The 27,187-nt window shown below is 37.5% G+C and overlaps 1 protein-coding gene across 1 annotated transcript in view; it reads left to right on the top strand.

Moving 5' to 3' along the window:
* EIF3H (eukaryotic translation initiation factor 3 subunit H) overlaps positions 1 to 27,187 on the top strand; it is a 95,496-nt gene that overhangs the window by 54,904 nt on the left and 13,405 nt on the right. The window contains exons 3-5 of the mRNA XM_069854568.1: positions 23,482 to 23,649; positions 25,152 to 25,251; positions 26,645 to 26,794. Of these exons, the coding sequence (XP_069710669.1) occupies positions 23,482 to 23,649; positions 25,152 to 25,251; positions 26,645 to 26,794 (418 nt within the window). The remainder of the gene's footprint in view (positions 1 to 23,481; positions 23,650 to 25,151; positions 25,252 to 26,644; positions 26,795 to 27,187) is intronic.

Genomic DNA, 27,187 nt, shown 5'->3' with positions numbered 1-27,187 from the left:
CAACACTTAATGCTGTGGACAAAAGGAATCCTACTATTTTTCTGACTCCCCTTTCAACTTTCTTAAATTACATTGAAGTAATACGTAGGTTTTTCTGGTACTTCTAGTCTTTTGGGTGTCTTGGTAGCTATACCTGCCGTGGAAGTGATGGGCAGTTGCTGGCAAAGGGAGCAGTTTACATTGCACTAACAAAGGGGGAGGAAGGATAAAGTAGTAGCTTGTGCATGTCCCTTGACAATATTGCAGAGGTCAGATTTATTCTTTTGAGACAGATGTCCTTAGGCTCGCTTTTCATTTATGAGAGGGAGAAGCTCAAAGAGAGTAGTTTGTTTGGTGGCAGGGAAGGTCTCAACTGACATCTCACCCCAGAATGAGAAAGTGAGTGTCTGATCTGGCCATAATCAAGGCACATCACTGAATGGAATTAGGCTACAAATGGTAGAAATAAACATTTACAGCAGTGCATAACCTGTTAAATGTTGAAAGTATTTACTGAAGGAGAGGATAATTTTTCATTCAAAGTTTATAAGGCAGTACTATGTTACGCCCTCACAGAAACACGCAAATGAAGAGAGGATAAAAGGTCTTGTATTTTACTAGAGACAGGCATTGTTTTTCAAGGTATAACAAACTTTCAGTGTAACAGCATTTATTTTAAAAGAAGGTACTAGCTTTTAGTCAAGTTTTTTCTGTGCTTTAGCTGATATGTTCTGATTTTTTTTCAAACCCCCTTTTCTTTGTTTAAGCACATTTTAAGCCGTAATGGCACTTAATGTTATGGGGAAATGGAGAGGACTGTATCTGTGAATGTTTTTTCAGTTATGTATTGAAATGGTTTTTAAAAAATATTCTGCTATTTGTGTCCTTCCTAGTATCTAGTTCAGTGAACCATCTCTGTTCAAACACAAGTACATTTTCTCTACTGCTTGTTACATGCCTGAAAGCTGGGTTTTTTTTAGAGTCAGTCAGAAACCGCTTACTAGTTTTTCACAAAATTCAATCTTTTTCCCATACATTACATTTATGTGGCTCAGAAGTTGTAAATGGGTCCTTTGATACATAGGTCTATAGCAAAGTGTCTTCCTCCTTGCAGCATCCATTTGGTGGTGTAGGAGTTAAAATCTCTATTCAAAAAGGTGGGCCCAAAAGGGTTGCTATATGCTTACTTGTTTTTGTTAAGATAATTGTCAAAACAAAATATGGTTATGTTGCATTTTTGCAATGCATGGAGTGCCATGTTTCCCTGCTTGGAAGTGTTAGCATCTTGAGCATTGGTATTAAAATAGATCTGATATATTAATAGGCTTTTATCATGCTTTATTAAGCATCCTAACAGAGGAATGGTTTCTCAAACAATAATGAGAAACATTTACAGCTGAGTTTGTACAACTCTTCATAAGCGAAAAGGGCAGTGTTTGTGCTTTTCTTCATAAATGCAATTGAAATATTTTTAAAAGGTAATGTGGATGAGTATAGAGGGAGTTGGAACAACAAAAAGGAAATCAGCCTTCCTTCCAGGAATACATGAGAATTCACATGCAAAAAATGGAAAGGCAGACAAAATCCTTGAAGCTGTAGATATCAGCTTACCCTTGTAACAATAACACCTCTGCTTTTCCGCTGCCATCTTCCTAATACTGTATTAGAGTGTATTAAAGCACTCATATAGGAGAACAATTTGTATCAGCTTTGTGAATTGATATGAAAATATTATTAGTGTACTGGTCAAAGCCAAAGGAAAGCAAATTTCAGATTTATAATCAAGGAAATATCAAGAAACTGGATCATTTAATTGTCCATTTGTTGTTCCTATACATAGGAATGTCCATGTTTGAAATTGTGATTGGCTTCTCTTAAGGATGTGTCTAGGACAGAACCCGAGGATCCTCATGTGCTGACTGTAGGCAGTATGTTTGGTGAGCTTTATGTATCAATAAAAGCAGATGTATTCTAAGATGGGATTTTTCAAGTAAAGTAGTGCTTCCTTGTGTTGACAAGAAAATGAGCACTAGGGAGTGTCAGCCTCAGGAGGAAGGCCAGCTTAGAAGATGATGTACTGGCTGTGATTTTATCAGCTGTCTTATATAGAGAGGGAATTGGGAGGTTTTAAGAAATGGGTAAAGGTGATTCAGACTGCTAGTATAAAGCCTGAGCTGATGAAAAGTAATGTTCATTCAGTAGGAGGAGGCTCAAAGATGTCACTTCTGTAGAAAAGAAAGATGTTAGGTGGTGCTATAGGAAAGTTTAGGCTGTTGTGATATAATCTGAAGGGAAAAAACTGAATTTGGGGACTTGGTCCCTGTGTTTGCTGCAAAAGTAAACATATGCTTCAATCCTTTTCATTGTTCTGCAATTTTACCAGTCTCCCAAGAATAGAAATCTCTATTCTCTTTCTCACAAGAAAAGCAATTCACAGTTGGAGTTTGAATAATATTCTTTGTGAGTCATCTTGCCCATATAGAGTTCTGCAGAGAGGAAGACATTTTCTTTGATGGTTCCCATCTTGACTTATGAAATGTAGTTGTTAATTGGTCATAGAGTGAAATACAATGTGTACCATTATTTCTTCTGCATAATTTGATCCTACTCGACCTGCCGACAGCACCATAAAGTTATATGTATGGGGGGAGTGGTTTGCAGGCACTGTGGGATGCAGAGAAGAATGCAGAAGGACTTAAAGCAAGATATGTTGACATTTCCAAGCCCTGAAATTCTGCTTGGCTGTATAACTTTTCTGAGGAACTATTTCCTAATAGTTTAATTTTATGTAAAACTACTCAAATCAGTAATTCTAACTCCAAGCAGCCAGGAAACCTTGAGTATTGACGCAGTCTTCCATTGCGTGTTTTTCTCTCTTGAACTGTTTTGAACCTTTCTTTTATTGTTAGAGTACTTTCTGTGTTGATACAGACTACCCTCAAAATATCTGTTTTAGTTGACAAAGCAAATGCTTACCTTTTACAGAGCTTTTTACACAGAAGACTTCTTTTCCAAGTAAAAACTTACACTTTTGGAATTCTGACAGTCCTTTTTAATTATTCGCTGTGTAAATCCTGCATCCATACATAGGACACTGGGTATGGGTTTGTCTTCCTTCACATTCTAAAGTTTAGTGAATTAAAGTTTCCAGTTAATGTCACAGGGCTCTTTCTTTGAGTTTTACAGTCTTTTTTTTTTCAGTTTCTCATGTGAAAAACAAAGTAAGGCTGTACATACGTATTATTTGATAAATGCTCTAAGTTCTGAATGACTTTAAATCGTTTTAATATTATCTAAGTTTCTTTCTTGTGATTTTCCTGATTCGTTATAGCTCTTGCTAGGGTGTGCATTACTCGGAGCAGACCATTTCATTGCACTGCGATTTCTGAAGCAAATGATTGTTCTTACAGGGAGACCTTTGTAGGTAGTGTTTAATTTAAATATGTTCTTACAGCAGTCTCCTGACTGTTAAATTTTGTAATTCAAGCATCTGTCAGTCAGAGCTCACTTCCTGGCAAAGCAAATCTTAGGCAACAGAGGCATTTATAGTGTGGCACGGAAGCAGCAGTGTATTGATTAAGTTGGATGTTTTAAAAAATGGTAAATTAACCATAACATGTAATTTACCCGTTCTTTAGTAGGACAGGGTTTTTTGAATGCTGTATAACAAAAAGGAAATTGATTGGGTGTTTCTAGTTACAATACTGTTCATTCTAGGAGGAGTGATTTGTTGTCTGCAGGTGAACTTTCATAATACATGTAATCTAATCTAACAGCTGAGGGATGGGAGGGGTCCCAACTGTTCCTCTGTGCACTCGGTTGCGTATTCCTGCCTCCTCTCTTGCATAGGATCTAGCAACTGAATGACCACAAAGTGAGTCAGATTAGGTTGTTGATCTGCTGGAAAGTGAATCCAGCAAGTTGATGCAGCTTACATAGCTGGAGGAAGAGGATTGAGTAGGGACCACCCCATTTCAGCAGCAATTTGTGGTAAACAGGATTGAGTGTAGCATGAAACAATATATTTTTTTCCACCGTCTTATTTACTTTGTTGTCTGTTAACACAACGGAGAGCTTGTTTTATCATAAAATGATCAAGAGCTGTAAACATTATTGGAGTAACTCATTTTACTCTTGGCTAAATATCTAGGTAACGTCAGCTACAGTAATTCTGAAATAAAGCTGAGCAAAATATTGTCTATCATGGCTGTGGACTTATTGTCAAATTGTGTAGAAAAGCTGAGCAACTGTTGTGTTTAAGGAAAAAAAAAATTGAGCTCACAAAAACAGGTTAGCTGAGCATTTGTCTTTAAATGATGTTTTGCTTGAGAGGCCTCCAAACTGCTGTATATGGTGAAGGTAGTGTAAACAGAATGATTTATAGACCCTAGCATACAAATTTAATAAGGCTGCCCATGTCAGAATAACATTTTGGTCATTTGTACTTGTTTCATTTTTGTGGCGGTGTTTTTGTATTGTTGGTGTCCCCTCCCCCAGCTGATTTGAGTTATGAAAAACTTTTGCATCCCATTTATCTTCTAAGTATTACAAAGTTACATTGTAAGGTAGACAGTTTGCCAGAGTTATTTGAAACGGAAGTTGAAGCTTGCTTGCTTTTCCTTAAAACTGAACAAACCTAAGTGCCCCCTCTGCTTCTTGGTTTTCATTGTGTCAGAGGTGGTCCCTTACTTTATCCATTCTTCTTCTGGAACCTTTCATCACTTTTCTGCAGGGTGTCATGGAGCGAGACACAAGCTTAATATCATCACCTAATAATTTGGTATGCTTGGTATCGCAGTTCTGTTTCTGCGTGATAGATTCTTGGTATTGTGCATGATTTATATCATAATGCTACTTGCTTAACCACGTTTTCCATGGCCAATATTTAATCTCTGTTTTCCCTTGTTGACTATATTACATTTGTCTGTTTGCTGCTTTTGTCTCATGTCTTGCGTAAGGTACATGTAAAACTTTCTTGATCATTATAATAAAGGCTATTATGCACAGGTAAATGGAATAAAAGGGCCCCGTGCTGAGAGAGTTCTCTGCAATGGCTTGTGTTAACGTGTGGTCTATTCGGTGGAAAAGTTTCAGTGTTCCTGTGATGGCATTAAACATTTTAATCACTTTCAGTTCTACTATGAAATCTCTATCCAGGAAAAAGAAGTTTGGTTCTGGATATCACTTCTTCCTCTTCTAAGTTTGACTAACTAAATGCCCACTAGGGTATTTAGCCTTCTGATTTTTGTCCCAGGTTTGATGTTAGAATTGTTTAGTGACCAAGCTCTGTTTCCACTGTCAGTAATGTTCCTACCATTTATAACACTGTATAAAATCCAGTCTCTCTTTCATCAGTACTAATGGAAGTGAATGATAGTATGAGGTGATGGAAACATTTTATTTCCTAAACACTTCTCAGTTTGCTGTTGATTTTGGTTAGTCTGGAGGACTGATCTTTCACAGCTGTTGCAAAATATAAGTTTTTTTTTCCCTGCTGTGCAGATATCTGCCTTTCTCTAAACTCTGACACAAAAGGGTCTTTTTAAAATATCAAACCAATTTGTTGGCATTAAATGTAAACATTTTTCTGTCATTACTTGTGGAAGAAATTGAAAGTTCAGGAGTGAATGGGTAAAAAAAGATAAATATTGAGCAACCTTATAGAAACAGGAATGCAAGTTACACATAATTCATTCTTTAGGAAATATCTTGCATTCAGTTCTATTAGGTACTACTTAAAAATACCTTGGGCTTCACTTTTATATAGTTACAGTGTATGCCTTTTACTGCCTACTCTTGTTTTTTACAAATAAGTTTTGTCAAATGTAATGATATATGGATGAATTAATTGCTGCAAATCTGTTTGTGGTCTAAGGCTAGGGAAAACTATGTGTATGTATGTATATCTAGTTTTACCTCTATATATATGTATGTGTTTATATAAAAATGCCTAGATAAATGGTTGCGTATGCATAAAACTACTGACATATCCCTCTCCCGTGACATAAAAGAATAGGATAGATTTTAAATAAGATAAGTTTACTTTTAGAAATTATTTTCCACCGAGGTTTAGCTGGACATTAATGCATACATATGGAAGCACACTGTTGATTCAGATGGAAGAGGAAATATCAATTTAGATTGAGGAATGTGTTCCCTATAATCCTCCCTGTTCTCAGTTATTCTTGTAGAGCTTTGCATAGAGCTTGTAGCTATGGTGCGGGAATACTAACTTCAGTAGCAGATGTGAGCCTAGAGCTTATTACATGTTTCACCAGATGTTTCATTTATCTTTAGGGCAACCTTCTTGTTTGCTTTTTGTATCAAATACTGTGAGAAATCAAAATTCAGAATGTATTTTAAGCACATTATATGTATTTTGGAGATAAAGGAACCCTTTTGTAATCTGAAGAAGCATTGTAATGTCTCATGTTAAATATATATATTTTTAAACTGTATTTAAGCAAGATACTTTATAATTTCATGTTTTGATCCACTTTGATTTATACTAAGCTTGCTTGTAAAGATAATTAAACTGAGGATTTTTTTTGTTTATATAAACTTACTGTTTGCATTTATATTTCTTTATTCATAGTTCACATGTCTGTCAATATCTTACATATTTGCTGTTAAAATTTGTTTACAGTTGAAATTAATCTTTTAGTTGAAGAAGCCTCAGCATTTTCAGTAAAAATTGTGAATCTAAAAAAAAGATCCCTTAGGGTGATTAAGTTGGTAGTTGCGGAAGGAAGTTGATCTTTGGGGCACTTGTATGGCTTTCTGTCTTTGCACAACAGCCGTTGCCTCAGTGCAAGAGAGGAGATTTCAGCTGCTGTGTTCCTGCAACTCCTCGCATGCTTAGAACAACATGCTGTCCTTGCCACAGTATAGCTGGTGTGTATTTGGTATCTGTTAATGAAAATTTTAGTACTTGTGGTTCAGAAGTATAACAAAGCCACGGTTGGGGGAAGTTTTACCAGTGGAAATTCTAGAGGACAATAAGCAAAATGTTTATGAATCTATTAAGTGATTCTATTCATCAAGCATGTGTAATGTGTTGCTCATCAGGCACCATCTCCGTCTTCTGTGTTTTCTTTCATTACTGTATTGGTTCCATGATAAAGAAATGCCCTCTTTGCAAACTTACCAAAAAAACCACTAGAGTCAATCATTAGTCACCTTGAGCTAGAAGGTAACTAGGAACCAGGCAAACACTTAAATCTGGCTCTCTTCTGTAGATCTGAATATTACACTTGAGTTCGTGAGAAAAATTTTCAGACTGCAAAGTTCGGTAAAGATGGAGTACAATTCTTGCACTTGAAATACAGCATCGGCAAACAAGTTCTTTATTGCTCTTGTCCTTGAAAGGAGAAGTAACAGAGAGTAATTTTAAAAAACACTTCAGATCAAGAGTTTGTGAACTCTTGTGTAACATGAAGCAGGTCTTAACAAAGACTCTTCTGCGTACACAGTCTTCCATTCCAAATCTCCTTTGTGGCTGTGCAAACGTCTGTTCTCTTTGGGATTTAGACATAGCCTCCTTGTAACAGCTACAATTGCCTACATTGAAAATTAATATATCGAGAGAGTATTTCATGCATTTATAGCTGTCTTTTAAAACAACAGCTGGCTACCAGAGCCAGCACGATGCCATCAGTACTTGCTCTCCAAAACAGAATTTGGAAGTCTATTTTAAAAGCTAATTGGAATATCTTTCAGTTCAGGGTGGTATTCCTGCTCCTCCTCATGCGTCCAAAATAATGCCAAAGAAAGGAGGCCTTGTGGATAGGACTTGCATCGCTACATGGCCTTGTGGGGATAAGAATAGTAGAGAAAAGAGAACAGCCTGAGCTCCACTTCTCCTTTAAAAGATGACAGCAGAGTGGGCAAAGTTTCAGTCTTGTCAGCGTGATCATGTAGCTACTTTAGCCAGGCACCTAAAAATCTGACTGAAGAGCTGTTTGTTGCAGAAATGGTATCATTTACCATGGACTGAGTTATGCTGAGTCTGTAATGGAAGTCTGGATTCGTGAAATTGTGGTGAATTTAGCTCTCCCACGCTGAAATTTTGGTAGTGCAGTTGTGAGTTGGTTGAGCATTTCTAACTGACAGGACTTGGTCAAGGCCATTTTTCACGTGGAATCTTCTCTGCCACCTGCCAAAGGAGTGGGACACTGTTTCCAAGACTCCTCAGTTCTAAGTGTAAAAACTCAAGAAAGATTATTTGCAGGAAAAGTATCTTAGACTCTTAAGCTAAATAGTAACTGAAATGATTTACTATGCAGAAAAAGGTCTATTTTTATCATTCTATCAATCAGTGTGATCTAGTTGGTGTTTCATAGCTAAGTCCTCTGTGTCTATGTGGATTAATACTTTCTAATAAGCAGTGCTGTTGTTCACACTCTTCCTACAGAAAGGAGGTTTTTTCCAGTCTCTTTGAGTATATTCTTATGAAAAAATATGGATGAGGTGTTGGAAACTCAAAATGCAGGTTTTAAGTAGGTGTTTGGAGACTCTGGGAATGGTATAAACATCTTTCTTCTGAAGCAGAGAAAACTTTTTGACAAAGTTTGCAGTATTTCCTGCAGACGCCTGATACTATGATTGTGATACATAAAAGTGAAATAAACTGGGAAATATAAAATAATTATTTGAAGTAAACAGAAATCGAGCTTATTCTTACCAAATTATCGCCATTCCAGATTACTCAATGTTCCCACTGTTACGTTTGTAAAACTTTCATTACTCTGAACTGTTTTCTGATGTGTATGTATATCTGTAGCATGTGTAAATTTTTGTTTTTCAATGAAATACTTCAGAAAACAGTGTTCTTTGTAATATCATGCAGAGCAAGGATTTCCAGCAATTCATCTAGATTTTATTCCAGTTATATAATTATTATTCAAGAGACTTTACTGACTTTGCTGTTGATGGCTGCCACAGTATTTCTCAATTTTCTTTATTTAAATGCAATTTTAAACAGAGTAGATCATGGTCGGCGTGCTAAGATGCTTTTTAATTTGTATTTCTTTCTGCTGTGCTTCTGCATCTGTTGAGCAAAATGAATTCTCTAGGCCTCTCTTTTGAAGTCCTCTTGACATTGCAGTTCAGTGCTATTCAGTCCTTGGCTTTGTTTCCTTTCTGTCCTTTGACAGTTCTGTATTTTCATGTTTGCTTACCATATTGAACTGCAGTCGCAAATCTAAGCACAATTTGTGAAGCAAAATATTTTTGGACTGGCTTACCCATGTTAATTTTTTGAAACCATTTCTGTTGCTTTTTTGACATTCAGTGAGAGTGGCTAAAATAAATATAGTCTGTGGCTGTTAACCAGAGATTTTGTACCTATTGTGACTAGTGTCTTGTTTGCATTTGAAAAAGTATTTAGGCTGAGTCCTTTGAGAATTATATAGTGCTTTGCATAATAGCTTTTAATGTTTTCAATAACTAAAAAAAAGATGAATGCAGCATGAAGATAACCGCTTTTGAAACACGAATAGTCTCCTTTGATGAAATTTCACACTATGGTGGTTTGTTTCTAAAAGCCTTTTTTTTTTTACTGAAACCAAACTTGGATTACTTGGATCCTCATGCTTTTTCTTTAGTGTGTAGCAGAACTTTTGTGATCTTGGCCTCCCTCCAAAAATTAAAAAAAAAAAAAAAAAAAAAAAGAAATCAACAGTAATGTTTTATGTGACATGAATTAAGGTTTTGGTGGTTTTGTTATTTTTTTCTTTATTGTGTTCTAACTTATTAAGCCATTTTTTCCAGTCACAGAATCATTGAGTAGCTGAAGTTGGAAGAGATGTCTAGGAGGGCTCTGGTTCCATCTCCTTGCTTAAAGCAAGGTCACCTAGAACAGGTGATATATTTGGGTTTTGATGATCTCTAAGGATGGTTCTCTGAGTGGCCTGTTACGGAGTTTACCCATCTTCACAGTGGGAAACAAACCAACCAAACAAAAGGTATTTTGTCTTATGTTTAAGTTGAATTTCCTAAGTATGTATGCATATGGATAAGATTTCCCTCAGCCTTTTTGCTTCTAGGCTGAAGAGCCCTAGCTCTCTCGTCCTCTCCTTGTATTACAGATATCCCCTGTTCTTCTTCATGGCCTGACCCTGAACTCTTACCAGTCGGTCCGAGTCATCTCTTGTACTGGGGAGCCCAGCACTGGGTGAAACATTTCAGATGTGTCTCAGCAGAGGGAAGGGAGACCTCCCCTGGATTGCTGGCAACACAGCCTAATGCAGCCCAGGAGGTTGTGTTGGCCACATTTGCTGCAAGGGCACGTTGCTGTCTTATGGTCATCTTGGTGTCCACATGGACAACCAGAGTCTTTTCTGCAGTTTCTTTCTAGTAGGTCAGGCCTAGCATGTGCTGGAGTCTGGGGTTATTCCTCCCCAGGGGCAGGACTTAACATTTCCCTTAGCTGAACTTTAAGATTCTCCAGCTGTTGAGGTCCCCTTTGGATATCAGCACAAACTTTTGATGTATCAGCCACTCTGCCCTGCTTTGTATCATTGCCAGCTTGCTGAGTGGGCATTCTGTCCCAGTCATCCAGGTCGCTGAGTATTGGACCCAGTACCATTCTGTCCCAGTCATCCAGGTCATTGATCCAAGATCAGTCCAGTACAGAAGAGTATTGGACCCAGTACTGATACCCGGGGCACTCCAGTAGTGACTGGCCTCTGGATGGTCTTTATGCTGCTGATCACAACCCTGCATGCCTCATTATCACTGTGTCTTTTATCTTGAATCTATCTGATAAGTATTAATCTTGAAGAACCTTTTTTTTTCTCCAGCTAAAGTGTAGGTTTGTAAATGTAATTTAGTTGTGAAGGCATTTTGGCAGTCAGTGAAATATAGGTACCACCAAGAGATTCAATGATTCATCTTTTCCTCAAAGGGAAAGATGCTTTGGGGCTGTGCTCAGAATAAATGGTGAATGCTGTCCCAAGGGTTTATAATCTTCAGAGAAAAAGCAGGGATGGAAAAAATTGACTCGTCCAGCCCCCATCGGGGGGTCCTTCAGCTGAGTGAGCAGTGGAACCGCAGCCTCTTGCCTCCAGCTCTGATGTGCTGCACATTACACTATGGGCTTTTTCTCTTACTCATTAGAGAATTGATTGCAGTAGATCTGTTCCTCTGCTTCCCAACTTATATCCCATGTACAAAACCTGCTTTAAGTTTATAACTTCCTCCTTGGCACAGAGCACTTTTTCTGCCTGTTTAAACAGAGTGTGAGTTTAGTTCTTGGCTACTTTAGGAGAACCAAGCCACACTAGATATAAAAGGTTGGAAGTGCTATGTTGCTGAAATATTAGTTTTGGCTTGCTGAATCAGGCTATATGATGTTACGAGCCCTAGAAAGGAGAGAAATTCACCTTAACTCTGTGATCTAAAAGCCATAAGCTTTATTTTCTAAACTTAATATTCTTAAATAGTTGAAGGTTTTAGTTTTGTTTAAACTATTTGATAGAGTTTGCATTTGAACGTAGTGCATGATCTCAGGTTGTTAGATGGCAGAGGCTGTTTGTAAGAAGGCAATGACTGTCCTTCACCTCAAATATCTAACCATTCCTGTTTTTATTATTTCTCTTGCTGTGCTATGGAAAAGAGTTTTTGAAGCTGGCCTGAAGTCATTGTTTCTTTGAGGACACTGAAGAAGTTGTCCTAATGACAGGCATTGGTAGTGTTAGCCTGGGCTTTAGAAACTCATAACTAAGTAATACCAGTGCTAATGCCATTCAGTGGATACCTTGCAGTGTTATAGCTCCTAACTGCAGCACTAACATGTGATGAAATGGGGATTTCTGTTTTGAGTTACCTTGGTCTGAATTCCCTAACTGTTGTGATTTGTTATTATCTGGGCACTGGTGTGAAACTGTAAGCTGGATATTTTGTTGTTTCTGTTGGGGAATAGAGATGAACCTTGTAAAACTGCAAACAAACACATGCTGTCAGGCTTCTGTGTCTTGTTTGTTGCTGAGAAGTTGCCTTTCCATCACGCAATTGAACTTACTTCACAACACCCTTATTCCAGGTAAGTAAAAGTAAGGTCATATGTGTTAACATTCACCATGGTATCCAGTTTGGATTCTTGGTTAAATGCATATTTAAATATAGGGGAGGCTGTGTATATCACAGAATCACTTGGTTGGAAAAGACCCACAGGGTCATCGAGTCCAACCTTTCCTATCAACTACTAAACCATGCCCCTCAGCACCTCATCCACTAGTCCTTTAAATGCCTCCAGGGAAGGTGATTCAACCACCTCCCTGGGTAGCCTCTTCCAGTGTCCAGTGACCCTTTCCATAACAATTTTTTTCTGATGTCCAGCCTGAACCTCCTCTGGTGGAGCTTGAGGCCATTCCCTCTTGTCCTGTCCCCTGTCACTCAGGAAAAGAGGCCAGCTCCCTCCTCTCCGCAACCTCCTTTCAGGTAGTTGTAGAGAGCAATAAGGTCACCCCTCAGCCTCCTCTTCTCAAAGCTAAACAACCCCAGCTCTCTCAGCTGCTCCTCATAAGGCTTGTTCTCCAGCCCCTCTCTCTCTCCCCTTCACCCATTGTTTTATATATATGTGAGTATTTGTACAAACACCTACACACAAGTGAAAATAGAAGTAATAAGTGGTGATGAGATTTCCCTGAAGTAGTTACTTTTACAAAAAGTGGTATATTTTTGATAAAGCTAAAGTAGAATTAAGTTTCATCTAAGGCCCTCAGTTTTCTTTCAAGCAGTGTTTTTCCAGATACGGTTCATTCTTGGAAGATGACAATGTCTTGTGTTCAGTATGATCTGTGCTGAACAGATGTCTCTTCTGTAATCACCTCTCTTTGCAATGTTTCCTTATCTCAAATGCAAGGTCAAGCAGAGAGCTGGAGGCAGCTCCAAATTAGCAAGATTTTTGACTGTTGTAAAGTTCATAATAACATTAAAATTAGTCCTTGGAAAGTAACAGAATATGCATAAGATTTCTGGGAAAATTTATACATATGCATGTAAGTGGGAAATGTATGCCGTAACCAGTTCTTGCCTTGTGGCTCACAATTGATGGAGATCACTCCCTGATGTTGCCCAGGCCTGATAAAAGGTGCTTGCTTTATAAAACTACAGAACAATCTTAGAGAGTTTTATTTGCTGGGATTTTTGGTATCCATAGCTAAGTAGTCGGGTTGTCCAAGACAAGGTTGGAAGTCTGAAACAGAGATAGTTCAGGGATTTTGGAGAATATTAATGCATCAACGCAGTTGTAATGGATTTGTCTTGGCCAGTTGAAGTGTCATTTAGTTCCACCAGGTTTTACTTTGTTCACATCCATGTGGAAAGATTCTGAAGGCTAAACAATGCTTATTTAGGTACTTCAGTAGGTTCTTGTCTGTTAAAACAAGGACTGATGTATTGTGTTAGCGCTAGGATAGTAAAAGTTGAGATTTTTCCCTCTGTTTTAGAGTTGCCTGGTGATAAGTGATGCTGAATGTCTCTGTATCCTGTGTAGTGGTTGAATCTGTAGCTCAAGTACTAAGCCAACAGGGAACCCTTCAGATATTTCTATGTGCAAGTTACAGAAGGGTGAAGTTTTTTATTGTAGTACGGATTGCAAGCAAGAGGGATTGATTGATTTTATCTGACATCAGTGCTTGGCAAAGCGAGTGACTGACCCTGGATCTCACAGTGGAGCGATGTTTTCTCATGTATCTACTAGACAGGACTTTGCCTGGATTCTCATTTACCCGTACCTCCTGTGAATGAAAGTTACATGGCTCATGACTTGAGGACTTGGCTGACAGTGGTGAGGGGTGCACACAGATGGTCGTATAGTGGAGAGCCAAATGAAGCTACCTTGGCCTGGCGCTTTCATGTGGTTTGATCATTACTCTCTACAATAGCTGGGTGGTTCATGTCAGTCTTGCTTTGTGTCAGGGACACTTAAATGAGTACGTGTTGTGTGGGATGTGTTTCAGAGGGGTGTCAGATAGTGTTGCAGGAGGTAGACTGAAATGTCCCTGTGACGCTGTTTGCCTTGGTGTTACACAAAGCTCCTAGTTATTGCTTTATATGAGGGGTGAGAGTTAAGTGCTATTCTTACTGAAAAGAAAAAAGTTGATACAGCATTTTACTCCTGTTTAGTCAGTGAGCAACGATGCCTGGGCTAGATAGAACTAGTGGACTTTCTAAACTAATGTGACTTTCAGGAGTTGTGTGGGTCCTCCTTACTTCCTTAAAGTTGCAGTAGATGTTAACTGCTTTGAGCCTCCTTGGCGTGGTGGGAGATTTTGCTCTGCACCAAAATGTCCTCAGTGGAAGAAGCTGTAAGGCTGAGGCTGAAGACCCTTTCTTCCCCAAGTGCACGTAACACATTTGAAAGCTGGATACTTGTGTAATTTTATTTCAGAAGATGTTTTTACAGAGGTAGCTACCATGTTTTTCTGTTTTGCCAAAAATTAGAACTTTTCTTGACTGATTCTCCCTGCCAAATTTTCAATAGTGGCATCCCTACATGATGGGCTGGTGGAAGTCACAGAAACCAAACAGCTTGTGTGACTTTCAACTGAAGAAACAGTGTGTAGAAATGATTTTTCTTTTAACGAGTCCTGATTTGTTATAAGGATAATCCAGGAAAATTGTATCTGCTTCAGTGTTTGGACTACGTTTCTGAACTTGAAACGGGATAGATGCTTCAAAACAGATTGTAGATATTTTATACCAAGGCATCAGAAGACCACTTGCTTCATTGTATTTGTAAGACAAGATGGAAATGTGTGTTTTGGTGTTAAGTAAGCTGTTGAAGATGTCCCTCCTCTTTGCTCTGCCCTTCAAATTTTAGCAGCGCAAAAACTGTGCTGTACAAGTCACCCAAACTATGAAGATTTCCTGAAAAGACAAATATTTTTCTTCTTTTCAAGGGAAGATAGGGGATTTAAAAGCCCCAAAATCCTGTATGTGAAGTCATTATTGGTTTTCTTCACCTATTGAAAAGTTATTAACAAAATGAGACTTTCTCTTGATGGGTGCTGTATGACATTCCTGATTTTCAAAGTGCACCGATTGCTAGGTTGTTTCCATTTCATTGACTGTCTCCATTCTTCCTTCAAATTGTTGAATATGAAAATCCGTGTTAAAAGTAAAAATGATTCTGTAATTTGTCAGTCTTCAAACATTTCTGATTTTTTTCAGATAACTTCTCTGAGCTCTCATGTAATAAAATTTTATAAAAATACTGATTGATCTGACTTATGCAGGAAAGGAATTAGATTTTCACCACACAGTTTTGTTTTATCGTGTGCTTAATTCCTTTGTAACTTGTAGCACTAAGGTACATATATTACTAATATTTTGTAAAGAGCTTTCACCTGTGAATGTAGGCTCATTAGAGCAAATAAGCAAAAATCCGTGGCCAGTAAAGAAATGTAACTTCTTTCGGAATTTGTCTTCTTTGTAAGCTTTTTAAATTATTTTAATTGGGATGCTGAATCAAGTATGAGTTTACTCTAACAAACAGTTTATTTTTGACCATGTGAGTTACTATTCATGCCTTTAATCCTACTTTGCATTTTAGCAGCTAGAATGATAATCAGTGGACAACGATTGTGTAAATAAAGGCTTCAAATACTGAAGGTCATGGGAATCCATTCCTAATGGAAAACATTTGATGCTTTCATTTGGCATTTGATGTTTATTAGGAAATGCGATAGCATCTTCTTGCTCTTTTACAAGAAAAGCAAGAATTAAATTGCCCAGATGGCATTTTTAGTGGCAGAATTTACTGCTGTTATGACAATGTAGGCTGATAGAAACTTTTCTTCTTGGTAATGATTTTAATCTCCTATCAAATCCATCTTCAATCAATTTAAAAATCGTAGTGTGGTAAGCCAAATGGGTGCTTAGATGTGGATAATGTTTACCTGCCATAGAGGATGAGATTGGGGATTAAGTGATGAGTGGTTGTAAGATACTGGGAAGATGGAGCTTTCTCTATAAATGCCAAGAAAACTTCTCAAAATATTTGGCAGAAGACCTTCAAAATGTCTTCTGGCACTTGCTTCTTTAAGATCATCATAAAGGCAGTAGTGACATTATATTACTTGATTTCAGCTTCAGTTTCAAGATGCTAGTTTAAAACGGATTTCTGAATTTTAAAAATGCTTTGAGAAGGCTGAAGTGTTTTAATATTTCTGGAAGATAGTATTATAATGCTTTTATCCCTCGGAATAATGTTGCATGCCTTAGAAGACAGTTTTGTAAGTCATCTTGACTGTCCTGCCCATCTTCTTTAGACTGTTCTTGAGGTTTGGGTGTGTTTATTTAAAAATGGTAGAAGTTTCCACTGTCTAGAGTTGTGCTGGGAATTGTGCGGTTAGAGAGATTTATTAGGTTTTTTTTCCCCAAAGGTTTATCTGAGTGTTTGCTCATGTGTTAATAAAATTGCTTGATAGCTTGATTGGTTTGACTGTCTCCTAATTCAGTGGTTATGTGCTTAGACCAGAGCTGGCTGTCAGAGAACGCTGGGCGAGTGCCAGCACATGTGCAGGAAGTGGTGTGCTTCCATTTGCTGCTTTCCCGTTGCCCCGTCACGCACATCTCCATGCTCCCATCCCTTTGTCTTACTCCTTTTCTCTAAAGGAGTAAAAAACTTGTCCTCATCCTCCTTTATTCCCACCAGTGACCGAGCTACCCTTTCCTACGTTGCCCTGCTTTGGACAGGTATGTCCTTGTGCTATCCCATGTGTTGATGCCACCTCTGTAAAGCAACAAGGTAGTGACAGGCAGTTACCGCTTGTATCAATGTGGTATCCCAAGCTCCAGGACAGTTTCCCCTGCCTGTGTAGTTACTGCCAAGCCTCTGGTCATCGGTTCAGGTGGAGACTATGCCTGGGCAACTGCTGTCTAAACTGGTAATAAATAACAGTCTGGAGATGCATGCTTACATCTTGGGTATCTCCAGCCAGAAGCACTCCAAACATGTTGTTTTGCTTTTATTACATTCCTTTTCACTGTTTTATTACGTTCCTTTTCACTGTTCACCTACTGATTGTGATGCCTCCTCTGGGTGTCCCATATTTTTGTGTTGAACAAGCTCTCAATATCATACAGTGCTGTAGTAAAGCTAACACTGAATTGTGATCAAGGTTAAAAATTATTGAGTTCACTAAGCATATACAGTGAAGAGTTAATTTTGAGTTGCCCCCTTCTGTTTCTCCTTTTATAAAGTGAAGGGTTTTTTGCTTTAGAAAGCATTGAGACACCTGAGAAGCCTCAGTTGCTGTAATGAGCGTGTACTTCTACTAGAGCAGTGTCAGTGGCATAGATGGAGATGATTACTACAGGTTTGATTTCAATTTATCCCATAGTCTATAAAGAAAATGCAGATTTGTGAAGTCTACTTTTCAAATGGCTAGCAATTTTTCCACCACAGTTTGTAACTTATTAAAACATAAAGATTTCTTAAGAAAAAACTAATCAACTTTGGAAAACTACGTTCTCCCTTTCTTTTCTCATCCTTGAATTTAGCAATTAAAATGAAGTTGAATTAATTTTTTTAACTCACTTTTGGTTTTGCGGCCTTATGATTGACTCTGACTCTTGAGCTTTTGCCTGTTTTCAGGTGATTTTTTTCTCATCCAGCTACTCACAGGTCCTGGTCTGCTTAGCTTCCAAGTTTCGAAGAGACCAGGTGCTTTCAGCCCCGTGTAGCAAAAGTGCATAAAATAGGGTACTGTTTTGTAACCCTGACTTGATATTTCAGAGGAGGAAATGAATATTATTGAGGAAGGCAGTATTTACTTTTAATTTTTTTCTCACTGAATAGGAGAATTGTTCAGTTACTGAGCTTGTGCATTTGTCTTGGAGAAATGTGTGTGGGTTGGATACTGATAAAAATCTGCAAATACATGTGTGCATATTAGTTGCACACTTAAGAAATAAATTTCAGCACTATCTAAAAGGTTTTGCAGGTAAAACATTGCCAGAATTAACTGCATGTTTTTGTTTCTCTTTGCCCTTACGTTTTATTTGTATTATTTTAATCAGAATAAGCTGGTTGTGTTACTAGTTATATGTGTATCTTCACAGTTGGAGTCATTATCAATAGATGGAGTCATTGTGATTCACAGTTTTTTAGACAATTAATTGATATTGTGTTTGTGGAGGGAAACAAATTAATTGTTGTCTTAATTCTCTGTGCTTAATTAAATTAAATAAATCAATTTTCCTTCTTTTCAAATGCATATGCTAGTTCCTTGAACTAGCATCTGCTGACTTGTTTTAGTCATTGAAGATACTGTCTGAAGCATACATGTGGTTTGGCAAAGCTTGATATGTATAGAAAAAAACAGAATTTTTTGTGCTGCTAAAAAGTACCATGTAGTGTACAGCAGTTGTACAGTATGCATGGTACCACATGGTAACACTTCAAAAGAGACAAACTATTGCCTTAAAAATACTATCCACATTAGTAGTGGTACAATAAAAGGGATATTGCAGCTGTTTTTCAATATAATTTGACCAGAAGAACCGAAATTTGCCATGTTCATGTTGCTAGTTAAATTCAGAGAAATGTTAGCACTGAGGCTGGATGCTGCTGATGGACTCTTGTGCCCCTTGGAAAGTATACAGAGTCTTGAGTAAGTTTTAGTTAGTGACAACTCTGAGTTTTAGTTCATCTGTTTTCTGGATACCCAAGATTCTATGAGGAAACAGTATCCATCCTCAGATACTCCAGAGAGTCCTTTTGAGAAGGGCATTGCGAGTGAGGGAGCAGTAAAGGTCTAAAAAAAAAAAAAAAAGTCTTGTTCTTGAATCAGTGGCCTGCCCTCATCTCGGCGTGTGTAACTTCTGCTGGGTGAGTTCATGGTTTTAAGGACCAATTTGTGAAACATGAGTCAAGACAAACATTTCATTGTGAAATCCAGACTGAAGGCTATGCAGTTGTTAGAGGTTCATAGCATGGAGTTGGTTGTTAGCACCTTTGATCGTGCTGCCTGTGTCCAGTGCACGCTGTGGCAATCTGGGTGAGCAGCAACAGAAAACCAGTTACAGCATGAGAGGTACTGGGTACGAAGTTCTTCCACTTTGGTGGGGCTTGGCTTTTTAAGGGCATGTGTTGGTTGCTGCTCTTAAAACCAGATTCCTTAAGTTATATCAACTTAATGTATGTTTTGGAAATCAAGGCCTTGAGCATCTGAGGTGCCATCAAATGTATTGCCTCCAGGCCAGCTTTGATCAGGGGTTTGCATGTCATAGTATTTACCAGCAGTCTGAATGTGGTCAGGCTGAAAAGCATCTCAGCTGATGGTAACGATAACTGCTTAAAGACTAAATTTTGGCAACATGTAGCGTGATATACAACATCCTGAGAGCTGGATTTTAATGAATTGTTTATAGAGAAATAAAAATAATACAGTTTTAGTGAGAAATAAACTTGCATCATGTATCAGGTTGCTACAAGAACACTTGTTTTGGAAGCATTTTAGAAATAAGCTGTTATTTCAAGAAGGACGTGAATTTACAAATTATTTGTAAGCCCTGGTGTCTTAGATTTGTTTGCATTTTAAAATTATCATGTGGACCTTTTTTTCCTTTTTTTAGTGCCTCAGTTGATTTTACCTAGTCTTAAATTAGGTTTTCAAATAGTCAAGTTATTGACTGAGGGTATTTCAAGGTATTTAGAGAATGTGGCTGAGTTGTCCCAGTGTTGAACGAGTCATCACGTTAAAGTTCAGCTCTTGGCCTTGTCTCTGATTTTTTATGTAATTTTGGGTATGTTATTTCCTTATTGGTAAGGTATCAGTACTTCTGTATGTTAATGCCCAGATAAAGTTTCTAATGTTGTCAGTAAGGACAAGGAAAGGATGTTTATGTTTTTTTAACATTTTATTTAATCTTTTACAATGAGTTGGTTAAAATGTAGTTGAATTCGGGGGAAGGGAAAAGGTGTCCATTGAGCTACAGTAATATGGTTGACTGTTTCCAGTCAAGAAATTTTGTTAGTATGAATTCACACAAGTCAGTCATACTCAATCAACCATGCAGTATAGTTTTGTGCTTTTTCTGTTTTAGACAAATTATGGTAACACTTTCTAACTGTGCTAATTCTGCCCCCATTTGTTTGTAAGCTAATTAAAAAATTTGCCCTTTTAGAGGAGGGAGGTTTTTTTTTTTTTAATAATAGCAAAGGAGAGAATCTTCTGTTTAAAAAAAGATAAAATCCACCCCAGTGAGGTGATCAGGAGATGTGTCGTGGCTCAGGAGACAGAGGCTGTGCATTCTCAATGTAAGAAGCATGCTGAGAAGTGCAAGCCTGACTGTTGGCTTTCCTCGTCATGAGGACACTCCTGAACAAATAATTGGCTTAAAAATATAGGCACACTGCTTAAATGTGGGGGAGAGGGGGAAGCATCCTGGTCTAGCCGTTCCCCTGCTCTTTTCCTTGCTCCCCTCGATTCTGGGCACTCTCAGACTTAGCAGCACTTTTTGTGGAACCTTTGCGGCGTGTCTTGGGGTAGGACTGTGACTTGAAACAGTGAGTTGCTTGTTAGAAGAAGTGCCTGACCATCCCAAGTCCTAGGAGACTGAAGACTGGGTTGAAGGAGAGAGCTCTTGTCTAGCCTGAGCTAAATTTCTAGGTAAAAAGATGATGTTTTGTAGATTAGGCAAAAGATGCAAAGAAACAGTGGTAACAATATCAACAAAAGCAACTTGGAGGGCTGTTATACATTTGTGCAAGTTGGCAGCTTGTTGGGGCTATCTAGCTGCTAATACATGTTATAAAATATATATGTTTTGTTAAAAGAGTTTCCATTTCTCCCTGGTGGGGGACTGCATCATGTTTTAATTTCTGCAGTTGTTTTCCCAAGGCAGAGATGTTAGCTATTGATGCTTTATTGGTTCTTTGAGATTTTTCCGCTATTGCCTTCATTATCATCTAACTGCTAACAGAGATGGAACTGCTGACTTGAAATCTGGATGGCTTTCAGTGAGTCCTTTTGCTTCTAGACGATCAGCTACATATTACTCCTTAAACTGTGTTTAAGAAAAGTTGTCCTGGAACCTGGTTACCACTTACCTCTCAGATAAATGCTTTTGAGAGTGTTATATACCTTTTATTCAGGTTTGTAAAAGATCTGGGTGTTTTCTTAGGATACTCGCTTTCTGTAACATTACACCTCTTAAGGGAGAAATTATCTAGATGGATCAATTACATGATTCTATAGGAATCTATGTATAAGTATCTTTCTCCCATTGCATGACCACCTCTGTTTTGGCAGTGAGAATTGCCACTGCAAGGAACAATCTAGCTCAGCTATCTAGATGTCCACATTTAACTTCATTCTCAAAAAAGGTTTTCTCTTTCAGCTGCTTTTGAAAATCCTTTTCTAGGTTTTTCCTTTTCCTGACTTCATTTGGCTAGAAAGGATTTAACTGTACTTTAACATTTTAGCATGTTGTAGCATGTCATGTCAAAAGCAAGTCTTATTTGCTTTCCACACAGATATATCTTTGAAAAGCTTGTTTTAACCAAAAAAACCTCATTCAATCTACATTTAATAAATGAATAATAAGCTTTATCAATTAAAGATCCTGGTCACAACAGGAGTCTTTTAGTTCGTTCCGAGGGAGGTCTGTGTTCTTTATGCTTTAATTGTAAAATTTGGAAACTTAATGTCTTCTCTCCCAGAAGGAAACTACAAAACCTTTTAAATTTAAGGACTTGACCACCTTTGACAAGCTAGATCCTGGCTTTGCTTTTGTTGTGATGCTACCTGCTAAATTGTCAGGGCTACTGTGTCAGGAGTATGCTTGAAACTGGCCAGTATTCCTGGAAGTTGTGTAGGGAGAGTGGAATTCAAATTTTGATCTGGCAGGTGGAAGGATTCTCAGACTGACTTTGAAATAGTTGTTTGATCAGTTCTACTCAGTTGTCTTTTCTTGAGCGCATAGTGGCTTCTTTAGATTTGTCTTGGTTTAGAGACAGCCAAATGGTGAAGGCCTTTTCTTTGCTTGCAGTGTGTTACGGCATTTCAGGCTCTAGTCTAGCTGTTTCTGCGGTATTAGTTTTGAGGTGCTATATTAACATGATGTGCTCGCTGAAGTACATATTGCAAGTAATTTATATTCAGATATTCCGAAATAGAGTGCAAGCACCAACACATGCTGATGGAGAAGGTCTGGAAGGGCTTACTTAAGTGTACAGAGATTACTTTAAAATACAGTTGGTAGGATGTGGCAATTTGATGCAAGGGGCCAGCAGCCTGCGGAATGTAGTTTGGGCCGATGATAAGTTGGAAAAATACTTATCCAGTCTTAAAAAATGTTTCCTTTTATCTTAAAAGAGTATAGTTGGGGTTTTTTTCCTTCCTTTTGAAAGGATATTGAAGTGGAGTCTGAAAAGGTAACACATTTTGTCCCCTAACTATATTTTCATTGTCATATTTTCATCTATGCAAGGAGGAGCTTTGAAAAATATTAACAAAAAATAAGAGGAGACTGATTTTATTTCTTTGTGTATTTTGCAGCTGCAGATAAAACTTTCCAATGTGTAGTATTGTTGCATTTGATTTTCTGTCTGTTGGCTTTGAGAGTTGGTTCATCTGATAATCACTCTGAAATCTGTTTCCTTAAATTTAACCAATGGGCACAGTGTCTGTCTGATTAAAAGGTCTGATAAGTGAAAAGGTGTGTTGATCTGCTCGATAGGATTATGTTAAACATTCCTGAATAGAATTATGTTCCATCAAGGCAATCTGTTTGAATGAAGCATTTAGTAGAAACAGAATTTATGACTTGGTACAATGAAACATTACAGCTGTTGGTGTAAAAAGCCTGACAAAAAAATGCTCTTTACTGTCTGAGGTAACTTACTGTATTTAAATATCTGTGTGTATTACGTGTTATATATACATACAGTGCATACTTATGCATTTATATGTATCTAAAAAGAAACTTTGTTAAAAAATTGAAAATAAATGAAATCCAAATTATTTGACAGCCTCAGCTGGTCCACTAAGCTAATACTGAAAATATAGATTTATGTTGTGAAAAAGACATAGTAGTTTATCTGCTATTTCATATACTCATTAAATAATTCTCCTTTTGATACCAAAACTTATCTAATTTCTGACAGTATTACAACTTATATCACAATATTTCTTTGTTACCAAATGGTAAAATGTTACTGCTTAATGAAACCCAGTATGGGAATTTTTTTTTATGAATGAGCAAGGTAATACACCCTGTAAATGACGTGTAACAGTTTGTTGATCACTTTAGCAATTAACTGCAGCTGAAAAAAGTCTGCTTATTCAGGCTAGTTTTACTCTCATTCTCCGAGGAAGCTCTGGATTTCAATGAAGGATAGTCCAGCAGTGAATAAACAAATTTCTACACAGCTCCAAAAATGAAAATAAAATAAAATACAAGTTACTCATTTAATATCAACTGCTCTCTCTCAATAGTACAGATTGTGTAAATTTCCTTTTTAAACACACTTTTTATTTAATCTAGTTCAATACCAGATGGAAATGATGCGAAGCCTTCGCCACGTAAACATTGATCATCTTCACGTTGGCTGGTACCAGTCCACATACTATGGCTCTTTTGTCACTCGTGCCCTCCTGGACTCCCAGTTCAGTTACCAGCATGCAATTGAGGAGTCTGTAGTTCTCATTTACGGTTAGTATGAGGTTTCCTTTATTATTCTTTTCCCCTCTTAATATTATTACTACTATTTTTGTATTCTGCGTTTTGCCTGTAAGAGTAGCCTGGCAGGCCTTTTCGAGTAAATACCAACCCTGTGTCTACGGCAGCCTCAGCAGCAGCTAAGTCTAGACAGGGTTTCCTTCTTTCTGTTTATTTTTCTTGCTATCAGAGCCCTGATGTGTACGTTTTGGAATGCTGGAGTAGCTGCTTCATTTTTATTCCTTCATCTCCCCTCCCTAGTCGAAGGGGCTGGTGGAACCCGACCAGATGTCTAACAAACCCCACTTGCTAGCGTGTCTGGCTCTGTACGTGACTGACCAATCATCGCACAAATTGCCAAGTTTTTTTATACCTCTGACAGAAGCATACAAAACCTGGACTGTTTCTTAGCACAAAGATTTTTTTCTTTTCTGCCTATTTAATGGTGTTTCCTCAAGCTCTCCAGACCAGATGTTCTGTGCTGTATCAGAACCGTAGGCAATTTAACAGCTTTATAGCCTCCCCCTCCCCAAACACTCACAGTTTGCCATATCTGGCAGACTTGCGTATAGTTTCCAGCTGAGAAGTAAATGTAACGTCCTGAGTATCTGTCAGAAAAAATACTAATGAATACGATCAATCTTATGAGCTGCCCCAAAATTGTTTCAGTATGTTAACAATTGGATTACAGTAAAGAACAAGTTGTTAAAGTATACTTATATTGGCTGGAAACATTGCATCATCAGACCTTGATGAATTTTCCACTTGTTTCAGTCTATTTTGGTTTTCATTTTATCACCGATTGCTAAAAGTTTTACTGTGTTAAGTTTCAGACAACATGAATGTTAACACAACTTTTATTCTCATGTTGGCATGCTTCAGCCATTATCATGCTGCAAGTGTTAAGCTTCTTTGTGCTAGGAATGTAACAGTTTGTTTAGAATATTTCCCTCTAAATTCAGTAGAGTGTGTCAAGGCAAAACTGATCTTTTTATATACCAGTTACATTGTTATGCATGAAGCAGCAGGGCAACTTGATCTGAATTAACTTATTGCTACAATTTTTTTTTGGAGAAATGTAGTTTAATGAATACTTTAATTTACTGCATAATGACAGGAGGAAAAATTTTTATTTAAATGAGGTAGCTCTTACATAAGTTCAATAGATAGTTCACATGAAAGAAAAGAAAATGAGAATTAGACCTTTAATAGGGAAATAATGTTGTGAGTAGAATAGCTCTAGGTCCCCCCATGTTCTCCAGGTTAAGTTTATTAATTAGCTTCACTGTGTGTAATTGGATATATTTTACATTTCAGTACAATAGGTGTAGTTCTGCTGTAGTCTTTTCTGTGTTGGTTGTCTCAATTTTTTTAGTAGCACTACTTAGTTATTTTCTTCCTCTTTATGTCATTCAGATATTAAAAAAAGAAACCCGGGCAATGTGGGGTTAATGATAATAATAATAATAATACACATCCTCCATTTTTAATTATAGATCCCATTAAGACTGCCCAAGGGTCTTTGTCACTAAAGGCGTATAGACTGACTCCCAAACTGATGGAAGTTTGCAAAGAAAAAGACTTCTCTCCAGAAGCGTAAGTAACTTAATGTTTTCTCATAGGTTTTGCTGGATTGTTTGAGAGGCAAAAGGGTACACATGGATGAAGAAATACTGCAATTTAAAATCTCATGTAACAGCATGTGCTAGGGAAACTAGATACATAGCGATAGACACGCTGATACAGGGGGCTGAGAAGGCATGAAAGTTTGTCTTTGGGCATCTAAATAAGGGCTGAAGTGGAATGTGAACTGATTTTTGAGATGGTTGGCGGGCTGGCTGCAAGAGCGATGGTGAAGATAGCTGTATCTGGGAACAGAGACAAAAATATGAAAAAAGAAATGGAGAAGGGGAAATAGCTGCTCTTAAAGCCCTTTTTTTCCAGAAGGAAAATTGTACAGGTATTCTGGAATAGCTGTTTTGCTGTATTTAGTCCAAATTAACTCCCCCATGTGGGCACAGTCTTCTGGAGTAAAATGAATAATTACTCTTTCAAAAGATTAGCTGTTTGTAATTGATGTAGGCCTTAGCTGTCGTCTTGTTCCTCAGACAGCTTGGTGTTCAATGGCAAAGCACAAACACTTGTTAAACTCCTTCATTGAGGGAAAACGGAATAATTTCATTGCTTGGTGCCTAAACATAACATTTCCACAAACAAATCTGTGCTTAGTCAAAAAAAAAGAAAGGGAGGGGGGGGGGGGGTGGGAGGGGAAGGCAAAAAGCAGAAGCTTTTATTCTAAAATCCAATATGCATTCAAAGAGGTTAAAGATATATTTCCTTAGAAACTTACAGATCATTTCTTTATTTCCAGATATTCTCAAAGCTACTACTATCTACTGTATTATAAAACAAAACGATAGTTTTTGTATGTAGATTGTAAAGAAAATATACACTGAAAATTTGTATTTTAATATCCACCATGGAATTTAATTATTTCAACACATGCAGTATTTTGTCAATTTTTTGGTCAGTGAGAATTTTAATTATTCAGCCATTGAGGAAATTGTTTTTCATTGTGGTAGTTACTATTTTAAAGGTATTTCAGTGTCATGTGGCAGCTAACTGTTCACTTCTATTTAAGAAACCCTTATGGCAAGGAAATCAGTAAAATATTTTGGAAGGGGCAGAGTTAATCCTGTCAGTACAGTCTTTTGCTTGAGGCTTTTTCATGTAAGCAATGTATGAGCAAGAAAAGCAGCTGCTCGACTTCTGAGAGTTTTTTCTGCAGCAGCTTTTCCTAATCTTTGTAAGCGGGAGATTTTGCCATGCAAATGCGCTCTTACCAAAACTTGACTCATGCTTGATTGTAGAACTATGAAAGTAATGAGTTTTTACGAAAGTGCAAATTGTTGTTGGAGCAACTATTCAACAAAAATAACAAGAGAGTTACTGGTTATATTAATAAATAATTTTTAAACTTTATTCACAGCTTGAAGAAAGCAAATATTGCTTATGAAAACATGTTTGAAGAAGTGCCCATTGTAATTAAGAATTCATACCTGATCAATGTGATGTTGTGGGAACTGGAAAAGAAATCCGCAGTAGCCGATAGACATGAATTGCTCAGTCTGGCTAGCAGGTAAGTACTTGTTACAATAATGGATGTATTTTTATTCGCTTTCCCAAACCACAGTTTAACACCTTGGGTGAAATCCCAGTCTCATTACAGTCTGTGGAAGCTTTGCCTTGACATTTAATGGGGTTAAGACTTTAACCTTCATGTTCTTTTGCTGAAGGAAAACTGACACGGTAAAACTCTGTAGCATTAGATTCAAGGACTAAATTCAGTCTGTAGCAGCATGTACCTGTACTGCTTGAACTGCATAATATTTTCAGTAAAAAATACTGGCATTCAGAAAATTCAAGCAAATAGAACTGGAAATAAAAATTGATTTTGTTAAATATTCCTTAAGTAACTCTATAAATTATTTTAATAAGTAAATTTAATTTGTTCTACTTTGGTAGCAGGATG

Source organism: Phaenicophaeus curvirostris, chromosome 3 (genome assembly GCF_032191515.1).
Source record: "Phaenicophaeus curvirostris isolate KB17595 chromosome 3, BPBGC_Pcur_1.0, whole genome shotgun sequence".
Classification (NCBI taxonomy): domain Eukaryota; kingdom Metazoa; phylum Chordata; class Aves; order Cuculiformes; family Cuculidae; genus Phaenicophaeus; species Phaenicophaeus curvirostris.
The sequence above is the reverse complement of the archived record's forward strand: the minus strand, read 5'-3'. Positions and strand labels throughout refer to the sequence as shown.